The 15728-nt window shown below is 46.8% G+C and overlaps 1 protein-coding gene across 11 annotated transcripts in view; it reads right to left on the bottom strand.

Moving 5' to 3' along the window:
- The window catches only part of dlgap1a (discs, large (Drosophila) homolog-associated protein 1a), a 1116163-nt gene that overhangs the window by 310417 nt on the left and 790018 nt on the right, over positions 1-15728 (bottom strand). For all 11 annotated transcript variants that reach the window (XM_038809179.1, XM_038809170.1, XM_038809173.1 and 8 more), the window contains one exon: positions 639-1663. In XM_038809179.1, coding sequence (XP_038665107.1) covers positions 639-1592 — 954 coding nt within the window. In that variant the 5' untranslated portion in view covers positions 1593-1663. The remainder of the gene's footprint in view (positions 1-638; positions 1664-15728) is intronic.

The raw sequence follows: 15728 nt of genomic DNA, 5'->3' as shown, positions 1-15728 counted from the left end.
TTGCGCTCTTCCTGGGCACGAAATGACCACATCATCGGTGGGGCTGGGAAGCACTCTGAAACCTCGCCGGCACAAATCCTGCTTTAGGCCTCTTCCGTTATTTAGTGGCCATGGTGGGATTTGTGCCCACGGCTAACAGATCCACTAAATCACCCCAGGGACTTTGAAGAAATTTACAACCAGTAAATAACTGAGCACATCAAAATTCAACAGTATTGTAAAATGTCCGGTCATACATATATATATATATATATCAAGCATGTACTGTTAAACATGACAGAAATGAGAAATAAAGGTTTAATGAGGGTCAGTTGGTAATTATCTATTGAAAGCATCACAAGCAAAGACGCCACAATATATTTTTTATGTGATTTATGTCATTCTTGTGTGTTTGTAAGCAAATAAGATGTAATTTGCCAAAGACTTCTTGTAAAACCAATGTCCCTTAATGAAACTGTCAATATAATAAATGGAAAGCAGATTCTTTCCAGTTTTGATATGCTTTTATATGTTGTGTTATTTTCAGCACAGTTCAGAAAACAGAGGCAGTGCACATGTTGTACTAAACAGTTCCAATCTTGTCAACAATTATTTGTAGCAATAGTATGATCTGAAATGATTATGTGTTAGATGCATACCTGGAGATATTGGCATGAACGCTCTTTCTGACACGTTTCCGATTTCATGACAGTTTTATTATCAAGATTCATCGCGGACTTCTGATAAACTTCATGGGCTCGGCTCACCGTTAACGTTGAAGACCACGAGCTCTTCTTCATGATTTGTGCATCAACGTTCAGTGGGATATTCACACAAGTTGTGCATTTCATGTCATTATTGCTCCTGGAGGTTTTTAACGTCTGCTCACTGATAGTATTATAAGCTTCCATGAAATACTGAGATGTTGAACGGTCAGGACATCGACCCATGGTCATCACGTTTGATGGCCCATGATAAATGCACACATCACCGTCCAAGTTATCATCTGAGCTCCACCACCCTGAAATATTAGACTTGTTCTTCAGCTCTGACTTCCTATCTTTGCTCTTGCTGCGCTTGCCACGTCTCAGGGCATGTACCTCATCGGGGCTTGTTTTATTGCCATTTGTATTTCCTTTAGAGGGCCCTTCGAGAGAATGTGACTTAGTGAACAACTTTTGGACTGAGTGAACCAGGTGGCGGATCCTTCCTGGGCTTTCACTCCGGTGTTCCAGGGCTGTCCGTTTGTACTGTAATGTGTGGAACCCATCACGACGCATTGGGAGTTGTCTCTCAAACTGGTCCAGGAGGTTGGCGGGGATGCGATTGGTTTTATTCGATGGAGGTGCAGGCACCAGGGCACATTCATCCTTGAGATCGTGCTGTGAACTATAATGTCTTCTCGGGAAAGTGCTACTGGATAATTGGTCATTGAAAGGAACCATGCACTCTGAGTGAAAGGAGTTCCGCTGACTGGGATAGGAATCTCCAGCGTGGGAGTCAATTGGGTTGAGTATGTATGGCTTTCTCTCCTGTTGGTGGGACAATGCATCGTACGAGGGATCAGAGTTGCTTGCATGATGGTGGCCTCGGCTGCTTGATAACCCTTTCATTATTGTGGCTGAGACTTTTCCCAAGTCATTTAATAACTGTGGTTATTATCACGAGGCGTCTTGAGAAAGCCCTAAAAATGATAAAGTGACATAACTGATCAGTAACATAATTTCCCATTAAATCTTTTTAAGTTAAAATGGACCACTACAATAAGAACTATAATTGAATACTTGAAAACACATTGGTTTCTAATTTCTGGACCCAAAGTACATTTCAAAAATTGATGATATTAAGTTAGCTCTCAGCTACCTGATTCTTTTTTCTATCCAATTCTTTATCTTTAGCAAAGTATATTTTATTTTGTGAATAAAATTAATAACTAAGTCATATAAAAGCAAGATCCAATGGATATAAAGATCAATAAGCAGTTACTGCTAATTTGAAAAGTAGCAGTCCATTACTAAAATGCTGATAAGACTATTTGAGTTTAATTTTCATCAATTCATTAATTACGCATTAAAGGATTCAGGAAAATATGGAATGGTGTAAGGCACTTTCACACTAACTTCATGTTAACATAGATACACCATTATAATGTCTCAAGTCTCCAGGAAAATTTGCGACCAGCTATGCATTGTTTGCAAATTAGTTACAAAGTTCTTCGACTAATTCAAAAGCGGAATGCTACAGATGCTGGAAATCTGAAATGAAAACATAAAAAGGCTGGAATGACTCAGCAGGTCTGGCAGCATCTGTGGAAGAGAAACAGGGTTAGTGGTCTAGATTTTCATGGAGTCATGGTAACTCCACGGCTCATTCAAAATGGCGCTGGAAACCTGAATCCAGAGGTCCCACCCTGATTTTTGACAGATCCTATTTTCGTCAGTAGCGGAACTGAGCAGACCGTGACTCAAATGGAAAACCAGAACTCAGCAAGGCCATTTGCACTCAGTGTCAAGTTAAAACATGCCCAATTTTTGCTAGTCCGAGGGCCTTATCTGCAGTGCACAAATTGCAATTATTTTAGAGTAGGTGTAAATGCTGATAAACAGCAGATAAGGTTTGTAGAACTGTCAAGCTATTTAAATGGTCAGCCCTTCAATTTTGGGGGAAATCTGCCTGCCTGTGCCTGTGAGTTCATAAAAATCTATGACTGAGGTTTCAATGATAGCCAAAATTTCCAGTCGTACCTGCCGGATCTTCCATTCCTGCCTGGAGCGGGGTCCCCGATGGTGAATGGTGAAAGAAAATCAGGAAAACCTCATTGATGGTGGTGAGACCAGAAGATTAGGTTACAGGTCAATGGTGGGCTGCCCCTACTGCTGCAACATGCGCTGCAGTGGGGGGGGGGGGGGGGGATTTCAAAATCCCACCTGATGTTTGTTGACAAACCCTAAGCGCTACCATTATAGTATTATTACCCTTGAATAGTTCCCAAACCTGTCATTATCATAGTGGTGGGTTTTAAGTTCACAAATTGATTGGCAGTTCCAAAAGGATTAGCTGTCTTTGATGTGGGGTTATCGTAGAAACATTACAGCACAGAGGAAGGCCTTTGGCCCACTTTTGTCCGTGCCAGCTTGAGATCACCCAGGTGCCCTTTCTAATCGGAATGTAGCGACTCGGGGCTTTTCGCAGTAACTTCATTTGCAGTGTTAATGTAAGCCTACTTGTGATATTAATAAAGATTGTTATTATTATTATCTCACCTTCCTGCACCCGATCCACAGTCTGTATCTTACAGCACTTAAGGTGCAGATCCAGGTATTTTTGAATTGAGTTTAAGGTCTCTGCCTCCACCACCAACTTGAGCAGTGAATTCCAGATTCCCACTACCTTCTGCGTATAAAAGTTCTTCCTCATGCCCCCTCTACACCTTTTTTAAAATAATTTTGAGTTACCCAATTATTTTTTTCCAATTAAGGGCAATTTAGTATAGCCAATCCACCTAACCTGCACATCTTTGGGTTGTGGGGGTGAAACCAACGCAGACACGGGGAGAATGTGCAAACTCCACACGGACAGTGACCCAGGGCCGGGATTTGAACCCAGTTCCTCAACGCCGTAGGCAGCAGTGCTAACCACTGTGCCACCGTGCCGCCCCCGTTTACACCTTCTGCCACATATATTGAATCTATGCCCCCCCGGTTCTAGAATTCTCCATCAAGGGAAACAATGTTCTCCTATCCACTCTATCTCTTCCCTCATAATTTTGTACACCTCAATTAAGTCACCCTTCTTTGTTCCAAGGAAAATAACTCCAACCAATCCAATCTCTCCTCGTAGCTACTTTTGCTATGGATACAATTTTTTTTTTGAATGATGGTTTAGGTGCTTGAAGGGATTTAAAAGTATTGACTGGACTTTTATGAATCAGAGTGTTTTTTAACATGGTGAAGTCTGTAATAAATATTTAGAAATTTATTTTATTTCATCTCAGCATGGTTGATGAGATTTGCCCATGGTGGATATAGGTGAGTTGGCAGGAGAGTGTAAGGGCAAAAGATACTGGGTAGGGGCATACAAAATCGGAGCAGAAGTGGGCCATTCGGCCCCTCAAGCCTTCTCTGCCATTCAATAAGATCATGGTTGATCTGCTTGTGTTTTGAGTTTTACCTTCCCATCTACCCCGATAACCTATGATCTCCTTACCGAACAAGAATCTATCTATCTCCGTCTTAAAAAATAATCAGTCACCCCGCTTCCCCTGCCTTTTGAGGTGGGGTGTTTTAAAATTGCACAACCTTCTGAGGGAAAAAAACATCTTCTCATCTCTGTTCTAAAAAAGCAATCGACAATTTTAAAATAGTGGCCCCTGCTTCTGGTCCTACCCTCAAGAGAAAACATCCTTTCCACAGCCACCTTATCAGGAACAGTTAGGATCTTATGTACTTTAAACAGGTCACCCCTCGCATTTCTAAATTTCAGTGTAAACAGGCTCACCCTGTCCAACCTATCCTCATAAGACAACCTACTAATTCCAGATATAAATCGAGTAAATCTTCTCTGAACTGCCTTCAATGCATTTGCTTCCATCCTTAAAAAAAAAGCCAAAACTGTACACTGTATTTGTGATGAAGCCTCAATAACGCCCTGTACAACTGAAGCATAACATCGATCATTGCCTTTACGTTCAATTCTTTTTGTAGTAAAAGGTAGCATTCCATTGGGCTTCTTGATTGCTTGCTGTACCTGATTACTAACATTCTGTGACCCATACATTAGAACACCTAAATGCATTAACCTCGTGCACGAGATTGGCATTAATACAACTGAAGGTTGTTCACAGAACACATCTGATGAGGTTGAGAATGAGTTACCTTAGGTGGGGTGGGGAACAACTCATTCTAAGAGGAAGGAAAGGCAAACCACGGTGGGGGGGGGGGGGGGGGGGGGAACATACTTTGCACATGCTTTGGTCATGCCTAAAACAGAGGAGGTTCTGGGGCACCTTCTTTAGCACCATGACAATAGTGTTAGATGGACCTAGAACCCAGTCCCCTGGGTCCCATATTCGGGGTTTGGACTTGCCAGAGCTCCAGACAGGGGCAGGGGCAGATGTCTTAGCCTTTCCCTCACTGGTGGTGAGGAGGTGGATTCTATTGGATTGGAGGCTGGTTGCTCCATCCTGTGCCCCAGCATGGCTGGGAGACTTAATGGAATTTCTAAGCCTCGAGAAGGTTAAATTTAGCTAAAGAGGGAATGCGAAGAGGGTTTCACAAGAGGTGGCATCTGTTCATATCTCACTTCAAGGAATTAGCCTCAGTCAGCAGCTAAAGGGAGTTAGTTAGTTGATGAATTGATTTCGGATTGAGGGAGGGATTGTTAAATGTTAGTTAAATATATGTAATTTAAATTATGCAAATAAATTGGAAAAATCAATACAATGTTTATTTAAAAAAGTAATAATCTGCTTTTTTATTCATCCAGCCAAAGTGAGCAACTTCACATTTTCTCACATTATTGTCCACCTGCCAGATCTTTGCCCAGTCTTTCAAACTATCTCTATCCATCTGCAAACTACTTCTGATGTCTTCTTCACAACATATTTTCCGACTTATCTTTGTGTTAGCATAAACTTAACTACCATGGGCGGGATTCGCCGACCCCCGGCGGGTCGGAAAATTGCTGGGGGGGCAGCGTGAATCCCGCCCCCACTGGCTGCCGAATTCTCTGGCGCCGAGCATTTGACGGGGGCGGGAATTGCACTGTGCCGGTCGGCGGCCGCTAGCAGCGCCCCCCCCCCCCCCCCCCCCCGGCGATTCTCCGGCCCACAATGTGCCGAGTGGCCACCCGTTTTCGGCCTGTTCCGCCAGCGTAAATTAGAGTAGGTACTTACCGGCGGGAACTGGCTGCGCGGGCGGCCTCCTGGGTCCTCGGGGGGGGCGCGGATCTGGCCCCGGGAGGTGCCCCACGGTGGCCTGACCCGCGATCGGGGCCCATCGATCCACGGGCCGGCCTGTGCCGTGGGGGCACTCTACTCTTCTGCGTCAGCCGCTGTGGTCCTCTGCCATGGCCGACGTGGAGATGAGCCCTCCTGCGCATGCGCTAGGATGACGCCAGCACACGCTCCCGCGCATGCGCCAACTCGCGCCGACCGGCGGGGGCCCTCCGGTGCCGGTTGGCGTGGTGCCAAGCCCCTTCCCCACCAGCTGGCGTGGCGCAAACCACCGCGGCACCGACCTAGCCCCTGAAGGTGCGGAGGATTCCGCACCTTTGGGCTGGCCCGATGCCGGAGTGGTTCACACCACTCCTCGGCGCCGGAGTTGCCTGCCCCGCCGATTCCCGCAGAATCCCGGCCCATGTTTTTGCTCTTCCCATATAAGTGATTGATGTAAAATGTAAAATGTTGAAGGCCCAGCAAAGACATTCATGGGGCTCTACTTATCACATCGTGCCAATCAGACAAAGATCTATGCATGCATACTCTCTGTTTTCTACAAGCCAGAAAATCATCAATCCAGGCTAAATTACCTCCAACATCATGAGAACAAAGAACAAAGAAAAGTACAGCACAGGAACAGGCCCTTCGGCCCTCCAAGCCTGCGCGGACCACGCTGCCCATCTAAACTGAAATCTTCTACACTTCTGAGGTCCATATCCCTCTATTCCTATCCTATTCATGTATTTGTCAAGATGCCCCTTAAATGTCACTATCGTCCCTGCTTCCACCGCCTCTTCCAGCAGTGAGTTCCAGGCACCCACTACCCTCTGTGTAAAAAACGTGCCATCTTCTCTAAACCTTGCCCCTCTCACCTTAAACCTATGCCCCCTAGTAATTGACTCCTCTACCCTGGGAAAAAGTCTCTGACTATCCACCCTGTCTCTGCCCCTCATAATTTTGTAGATGTCTATCAGGTCGTAATCAACCTCCGTCATTCCAGTGAGAACAAACCGAGTTTGTTCAACCTCTCCTCATAGCTAATGCCCTCCATACCAGGCAACATCCTGGTAAATCTCTTCTGCACCCTCTCTCAAGCCTCCACATTGTTCTGGTAGTGTGGCGACCAGAATTGAACACTATACTCCAAGTGTGGCCTAACTAAGGTTCTATACAGCTGCAACATGACTTTTAGTTCCTGCAATAACCTTTGATATGGCACCTTATCAAATGCCGTTTCGGAATCCAAGTACAGTAGGTCTTCATGCTCCCCTAAATCTTTTTTTTTAAGAAAATATTTTATTAAAGCATTTATAATTTTTACACTTTTAGACAGAAAAATCCAAGAGAAACAAATAACGTGCAAGAACACAACCACCCCCCCCCCCCCCCCCCCCCAAACAGACTCCAACCAACATGGTTCACATAAACACTCCATCTCATAGCCCTCCCTTCATTGGCTTTCCTACCCTTGTTTGTCACTTCTATAGACATAGACATAGAACATACAGTGCAGAAGGAGGCCATTCAGCCCATCGAATCTGCACCAACCCACTTAAGCCCTCACTTCCATCCTATCCCCGTAACCTAGTAACCCCTCCTAACCTTTTTTGGTCACGACAGGCAATTTATCATGGCCAATCCACCTAACCTACACGTCTTTGGACTGTGGGAGGAAACCCGAGCACCCGGAGGAAACCCACGCAGACACGGGGAGAACGTGCAGACTCTGCACAGACAGTGGCCCATGCCGGGAATCGAACCTGGGGCCTTGGTGCTGTGTAGCCATGGTGCTAATCACTTGTGCTACCGTGCTGCCCATATGCTCCCCTTTATCAACAACACATATTACTCCTTCAAAGAATTGCAATAAATTGGTTAAGCATGATTTCCCTTTCACAAAACCATGCAAATTTTTTTCACAATTACGCTGAGTTTTTCTAAGTGTCCAGCTATCACGTCATTGACTCCACCACCTTCTCCATGCCAGCCATCAAGCTAACTGGACTATAGCTTCCTGTTTTCTGCCTCCCCCTCTTGAATAGAGGGGCTATATTTGCTACTTCTGAGTATGTTGGAATCTTTTCAGAAAGTAGAGAATTTTAGAATTAAAAAAAATATGTTTTTATTGGTTTTCACATTGTACATTACACATTTCAGTTCGTAGATTCAGTTACAAGTTGCAAAATCATGAGTAATACAAAGCAAAAATGACCAAGGAAAAATTAAAGCTATAAAAGATACAAAAGGCATAAATCAAAGAGCAAAAAAGAAAACAGAAATAAACAAAAGTCACAAAATACATTTGCACAAACTTCTCTCCCCTCCCTCTGTGACCGTAGTCCCCATTTGGTCGACCTGCCTCAGCTGTATCTCTGAGTGTGGCCCGAGTGTGTATTAACCAGCGTATGTTTTTTGTTGTTGTTCAGTCTGGTTTTCAACTTGCCCTCAGGCCCATCCCCTGTGGCTCTGTCCCTTGGACCTCGTGGCCTATTTTTTGTGAGCTTTCGCCCCCCCTCCTCCCCTTCCTGCCCCCAGCTCCCTTGCCTTCCAGCCCCCCCTTACTTTTCCTTTAAGTTCCGCGGCTGGAACTTTCGAAATTTAACAACAATGCTTCTACTACCTCCTTAGTCAACCCTTTTAAAATTCCAGGATGAAGTCTATTTAGACCCGTAGACTTGTCAGCGTGAGGCTCTATCGGTTTACTCAGTACTGCTTCCCTGCTGATTGTAATTTCACTGAGTTGTGCTCTCCCTTCTACCTCCTGATTTACAACTGATGTCACTGGAATATTTTTGTGTCTTCCACAGTGAAAACAGAAGCAAATATTTGTTAATATCATCCGTCGTTTTATAGAATCCCGATAGTGCAGAAGGAGGCCATTCGGTCCATCAAGACTGCACCGACCCACTGAAAGAGCACCTTGCCCATGTCCACTCCCCTGTCCAATCCCGGTAACCTACATGCACATCCCTGAACACTAAGGGACAATTTAGCTTGGCCAATCCACCTAACCTGCACATCTTTGAACTTTGAGTAAACCCACACAGACACTGGGAGAATGTGCAAACTCCGCAGTCACCCCAGGACAGAATTGTACCTGGATCCCTGGCCCTGTGAGACACTGTGCTGTTCTTATTATTTCCTTATTATCAACAACTAACTCCCTATTCTCGCTCTCCAGAGGACCAACACTCATTTTACCCACTCTTTTTCTGTTTAAATACCTGTAGAAAACCTTGCTATCTGTTTTAGAGTATCCAATTCTTTTTTTTTCCAATCAAGGGGCAATTTAGCATGGGAAAATCACTTGCCCTGCACATCTTTGAGTTGTGCGGGCCAGGGACCCGGGTTCGACTCCCGGCTTGGGTCACTGTCTGTGCGGAGTCTGCATGTTCTCCCCGTGTCTGCATTGGTTCCCCTGGGTGCTCCGGTTTAACATAGAACATAGAACAGTACAGCACAGAACAGGCCCTTCGGCCCTCGATGTTGTGCCGAGCAATGATCACCCTACTTAAACCCACGTAACCCGTATACCCGTAACCCAACAATCCCCCCATTAACCTTACACTATGGGCAATTTAGCATGGCCAATCCACCTAACCCGCACATCTTTGGACTGTGGGAGGAAACCGGAGCACCCGGAGGAAACCCACGCACACACGGGGAGGACGTGCAGACTCCACAGACAGTGACCCAGCCGGGAATCGAACCTGGGACCCTGGAGCTGTGAAGCATTGATGCTAAGCACCATGCTACCGTGAGGCCCCCATTTAAGGTAAATTGGAAGTTCTGAATTCTCCTTCAATGTACCGAACAGGCGCTGGAGTGTGGTGACTAGGGGATTTTCACAGTAACTAAATTTCAGTGTTAATGTAAGCCTACTTGTGACACTAATAAAGATTATTATTATTTCCAGCAGTACCATCGGTGGGTGAGGGTGGAGGGTGGGTGGGGGGTTGGCGGTGGAGGTGCGGGGACTGAATATTGGCTTTTTTGAGTGTTCAGGAATTTAGGGGATGCCTGCCAAGGACTGGGGAACATTTTGATAGGTTAGCATGAAATGGTTTGACAGCTTCAGATGTCATTATTAAATACAGCGCTAAAGGTCGGACAGGTTTTTATTGCAGTGATTGATTATAGGATACTGGGTGAGTGGCAATGTGCCTAAAGCTATATTGTTTTGGATGAGTTTTGGTTCCCTAGATTGCCAAACTGAAACAGACATTAAACTCTGTAACTCTGCATATCAAGGTCCTGAGCTAATTCGAGGACATGTGATTTTCTGAGACAAGTGAGTGGAACGTGTGCTTCCCATTCTCCACCAATTTGTACGGGCATTACAGTGTCTTTTTAGGACCACTGTGAGCCGGTCAGAAAAATGCCCATAGATCGTCATTTTTATTTTAGCAGTGCTCCTTTGGCCTATCTGTTGATACATTTGACCCTCTCCACCGCCATCCAAGCCCCGGATGCCATTTAAATGAAACCTTGTCTTAATTTGTTTAGGGAATGTGGGTGTCACTGGTTAGACCAGCATTTATTTCCCCACCCTAGTTGCCCTTCAGAAGATGATAGTGCGCTGCAGCCCCAAATGTGAAGGTACACGCACAGTTCTGTTGAGGAGGGCAGTCCAGGATTTTGGCTCAGTGACAGTGAGGGAACGGTGCTATATTTCCAAGTCAGGGTGGTGAGTGACTTGGAGGGGAACCTCCAGATGATGGTGTTCTCAGGTATCTGCTGCCATTGTCCTTCTAGATGGTAGTAGTTGTGAATTTGGAAGGTGCTTCTTAAGGAGCCTTGGTGAGGTCCTGCAGTACATCTTGTGGACGTTACACAAGGCTGACACTGTTTGTCGGTGGTGGAGGGATTGAATGTTTGTGGAGGAGGTAGCAACCAGCAGAGGGCAGCAGAGCAGAGCTACTGATCAGCTGTTCTGGGGAAATTTGCATACGTGCAGTGCGGTCAGCCTAAGTTGAAGGTGAACCTGCGAAGAGGACCCAAGGAGTTTGAGTAAAGGCAAGCAACCAGCAGAGGGCAGCAGAGCAGAGCTACTGATCAGCTGTTCTGGGGAAATTTGCATACGTGCAGTGCGGTCAGCCTAAGTTGAAGGTGGTTTGTGGAGGGGCTGTTGGCAAGTGACAGTTAAACCCGAAACACTTTGTGAGTGTTTCCCACCTTACCTCCTCCTCTAACCAACCCCCCCCACCCCACGGTGGTTGGGAAGCGGGAGCAGGGGCCTGTCGTGAAGGTGAGTGAGTGCCTTTAAATTTGCTTACCTTTCAGCGGGATCAGGGTTTGAGATAATATCAGGTAAGCTCTTCCTTTCTTTTTCTTTTTCTTGTTTTTTTTTAATCTAGAGGGGATGTCAGGGAAGGCAGTACAATGCTCCTCCTGCAGAATGTTTGAGGTGAGGGACGCCGTCAGTGTCCCTGCTGATTTCATCTGTGGGAAGTGCACCCAACTCCAGCTCCTCAAAAACCGTGTTAGGGACCTGGAGCTTGAGCTGGATGAACTTCGGATCATTCGGGAGGCAGAGGGGGTCATTGATAGGAGCTTCAGGGAAGTAGTTACACCAAAGACTGGAGATAGATGGGTAACTGTAAGAGGGACTGGGAAGAAGCAGTCAGTGCAGGGACCCCCTGCGGTCGTTCCCCTGAGTAACAAGTATACCGTTTTGGATACTTGTGGGGGGGACGACTTACCAGGGGTAAGCCATGGGGTACGGGCCTCTGGCACGGAGTCTGTCCCTGTTGCTCAGAAGGGAAGGGGGGAAAGGAGTAGAACATTAGTAATTGGGGACTCAATAGTCAGGGGCACAGATAGGAGATTTTGTGGGAGCGAGAGAGACTCACGTTTGGTATGTTGCCTCCCAGGTGCAAGGGTACGTGATGTCTCGGATCGTGTTTTCCGGGTCCTTAAGGGGGAGGGGGAGCAGCCCCAAGTCGTAGTCCACATTGGCACTAACGACATAGGTAGGAAAGGGGACAAGGATGTCAGGCAGGCCTTTAGGGAGCTAGGATGGAAGCTCAGAGCGAGAACAAACAGAGTTGTTATCTCTGGGTTGTTGCCCGTGCCACGTGATAGTGAGATGAGGAATAGGGAGAGAGAGCAATTAAACACGTGGCTACAGGGATGGTGCAGGCGAGAGGGATTCAGATTTCTGGATAACTGGGGCTCTTTCTGGGGAAGGTGGGACCTCTATAGACAGGATGGTCTACATCTGAACCTGAGGGGCACCAATATCCTGGGGGGGAGATTTGTTAGTACTCTTTGGGGGGGTTTAAACTAATTCAGCAGGGGCATGGGAACCTGGATTGTAGATTGGGGTGCGAGAGATTGAGAGTAGAGAGGTCAGGAGCACAGTTTTGACTTCGCAGGAGGGCGGCAGTGTTCAGGTCTGTGGTTTGAAGTGTGTCTATTTCAATGCCAGGAGTATACGAAATAAGGTAGGGGAACTGGCAGCATGGGTTGGTACCTGGGACTTCGATGTTGTGGCCATTTCAGAGACATGGATAGAGCAGGGACAGGAATGGTTGTTGCAGGTTCCGGGGTTTAGGTGCTTTAGTAAGGTCAGAGAAGGGGGCAAAAGAGGGGGAGGTGTGGCGCTGCTAGTCAAGGACAGTATTACGGTGGTAGAAAGGATACAAGATGGGGACTCTTCTTCCGAGGTAGTATGGGCTGAGGTTAGAAACAGGAAAGGAGAGGTCACCCTGTTGGGAGTTTTCTATAGGCCACCTAATAGTTCTAGAGATGTAGAGGAAAGGATGGCGAAGATGATTCTGGAAAAGAGCGAAAGTAACAGGGTAGTTGTTATGGGAGACTTTAACTTTCCTAATATTGACTGGAAAAGATATAGTTCGAGTACATTGGATGGGTCGTTCTTTGTACAATGTGTGCAGGAGGGTTTTCTGACACAATATGTTGACAGGCCAACAAGAGGTGAGGCCACTTTGGATTTGGTTTTGGGTAATGAACCAGGACAGGTGTTAGATCTGGAGGTAGGTGAACACTTTGGAGACAGTGACCACAATTCGGTGACCTTTACGTTAGTGATGGAAAAGGATAAGTATACCCCGCAGAGCAAGAGTTATAGCTGGGGGAAGGGCAATTATGATGCCATTAGACATGACTTAGGATGTGTTGGTTGGAGAAGTAGGCTGCAAGGGTTGGGATATGTGGAGCTTGTTCAAGGAACAGCTATTGCATGTTCTTGATAAGTACGTACCAGTCAGGCAGGGAGGAAGGGGTCGAGCGAGGGAACCGTGGTTTACCAAAGAAGTGGAATCTCTTGTTAAGAGGAAGAAGGAGGCCTATGTGAAGATGAGGCGTGAAGTTTCAGTTGGGGCGCTTGATAGTTACAAGGAAGCGAGGAAGGATCTAAAGAGAGAGCTGAGACGAGCAAGGAGGGGACATGAGAAGTCTTTGGCAGGTAGGATCAAGGAAAACCCAAAAGCTTTCTATAGGTATGTCAGGAATAAAAGAATGACTAGGGTAAGAGTAGGGCCAGTCAAGGACAGTGGTGGGAAGTTGTGTGTGGAGGCTGAGGAGATAAGCGAGATACTAAATGAATACTTTTCGTCAGTATTCACTCAAGAAAAAGATAATATTGTGGAGGAGAATGCTGAGACCCAGGCTATTAGAATAGATGGCATTGAGGTGCATAGGGAAGAAGTGTTGGCAATTCTGGACAAGGTGAAAATAGATAAGTCCCCGGGGCCGGATGGGATTTATCCTAGGATTCTCTGGGAAGCCAGGGAAGAGATTGCTGAGCCTTTGGCTTTGATTTTTAGGTCATCATTGGCTACAGGAATAGTGCCAGAGGACTGGAGGATAGCAAATGTGGTCCCTTTGTTCAAGAAGGGGAGTAGAGATAACCCCGGTAACTATAGGCCGGTGAGCCTAACGTCTGTGGTGGGTAAAGTCTTGGAGAGGATTATAAAAGATACGATTTATAATCATCTAGATAGGAATAATATGATTAGGGATAGTCAGCATGGTTTTGTGAAGGGTAGGTCATGCCTCACAAACCTTATCGAGTTCTTTGAGAAGGTGACTGAACAGGTAGACGAGGGTAGAGCAGTTGATGTGGTGTATATGGATTTCAGTAAAGCGTTTGATAAGGTTCCCCACGGTCGGCTATTGCAGAAAATACGGAGGCTGGGGATTGAGGGTGATTTAGAGATGTGGATCAGAAATTGGCTAGTTGAAAGAAGACAGAGAGTGGTAGTTGATGGGAAATGTTCAGAATGGAGTTCAGTTACGAGTGGCGTACCACAAGGATCTGTTCTGGGGCCGTTGCTGTTTGTCATTTTTATAAATGACCTAGAGGAGGGCGCAGAAGGATGGGTGAGTAAATTTGCAGACGACACTAAAGTCGGTGGAGTTGTAGACAGTGCGGAAGGATGTTGCAGGTTACAGAGGGACATAGATAAGCTGCAGAGCTGGGCTGAGAGGTGGCAAATGGAGTTTAATGTGGAGAAGTGTGAGGTGATTCACTTTGGAAAGAATAACAGGAATGCGGAATATTTAGCTAATGGTAAAATTCTTGGTAGTGTGGATGAGCAGAGGGATCTCGGTGTCCATGTACATAGATCCCTGAAAGTTGCCACCCAGGTTGATAGGGTTGTGAAGAAGGCCTATGGTGTGTTGGCCTTTATTGGTAGAGGGATTGAGTTCCGGAGCCATGAGGTCATGATGCAGCTGTACCAAACTCTGGTACGGCCGCATTTGGAGTATTGCGTACAGTTCTGGTCGCCTCATTATAGGAAGGACGTGGAAGCTTTGGAACGGGTGCAGAGGAGATTTACCAGGATGTTGCCTGGTATGGAGGGAAAATCTTATGAGGAAAGGCTGATGGACTTGAGGTTGTTTTCGTTAGAGAGAAGAAGGTTAAGAGGTGACTTAATAGAGGCATACAAAATGATCAGAGGGTTAGATAGGGTGGACAGCGAGAGCCTTCTCCCGCGGATGGAGGTGGCTAGCACGAGGGGACATAGCCTTAAATTGAGGGGTAATAGATATAGGACAGAGGTCAGAGGTGGGTTTTTTACGCAAAGAGTGGTGAGGCCGTGGAATGCCCTACCTGCAACAGTAGTGAACTCGCCAACATTGAGGGCATTTAAAAATTTATTGGATAAGCATATGGATGATAAGGGCATAGTGTAGGTTAGATGGCCTTTAGTTTTTTTTTTTTTCCATGTCGGTGCAACATCGAAGGCCGAAGGGCCTGTACTGCGCTGTATCGTTCTATGTTCTATGTTCTATGTTCTATGTTCTAAGTGGGCTGCTTTGTCAGGAATGATGTGGGCCGCGATTCTCCGCAACCATGATGGGTGGGAACTCCCGCACCTCCCATTATTCTACCAACCCCCCCCCCCAAAATGGCGTGTCCGGTTTTCCGACACGCCGCTCGGAGAAACGAGGGCCGCCGTTTTTCACGGCGGCCCGCGATTCTCCGACCCGGATGGGCCGAGCGGCCTTCCCTTTCTCGACCTGTTCACGACGGTGGCAACCACACCTGATTGCTGCCGCCGTGAACATGGCGCGCCAGGTAAGTGTGGGGCCTAGGGGGGGCGGATCGGGGATCGAGTACCACGACCGTGCTCGGGAGGGGACTGGCCCGCGATCGGTGCCCACCGATCATTGGGCCGGCGTCTCAAGGGGACGCACTCTTTCCCCTCCGCCGCCCGCAAGATCAAGCTGCCACGTCTTGCAGGGTGGCTGAGGGGAAAGACGGCAACCGCGCATGCGCAGGTTTGAGCTGTCCAACCCGCGCATGCGCGGCTGACGTCATTAGGCTCCGCCGCGGCAT

Source organism: Scyliorhinus canicula, chromosome 10 (assembly GCF_902713615.1).
Source record: "Scyliorhinus canicula chromosome 10, sScyCan1.1, whole genome shotgun sequence".
In the NCBI taxonomy this organism is placed as follows: Eukaryota; Metazoa; Chordata; class Chondrichthyes; order Carcharhiniformes; family Scyliorhinidae; genus Scyliorhinus; species Scyliorhinus canicula.
Note: the sequence above shows the minus strand (reverse complement) of the source record. Positions and strands in the feature narration are given on the sequence as shown.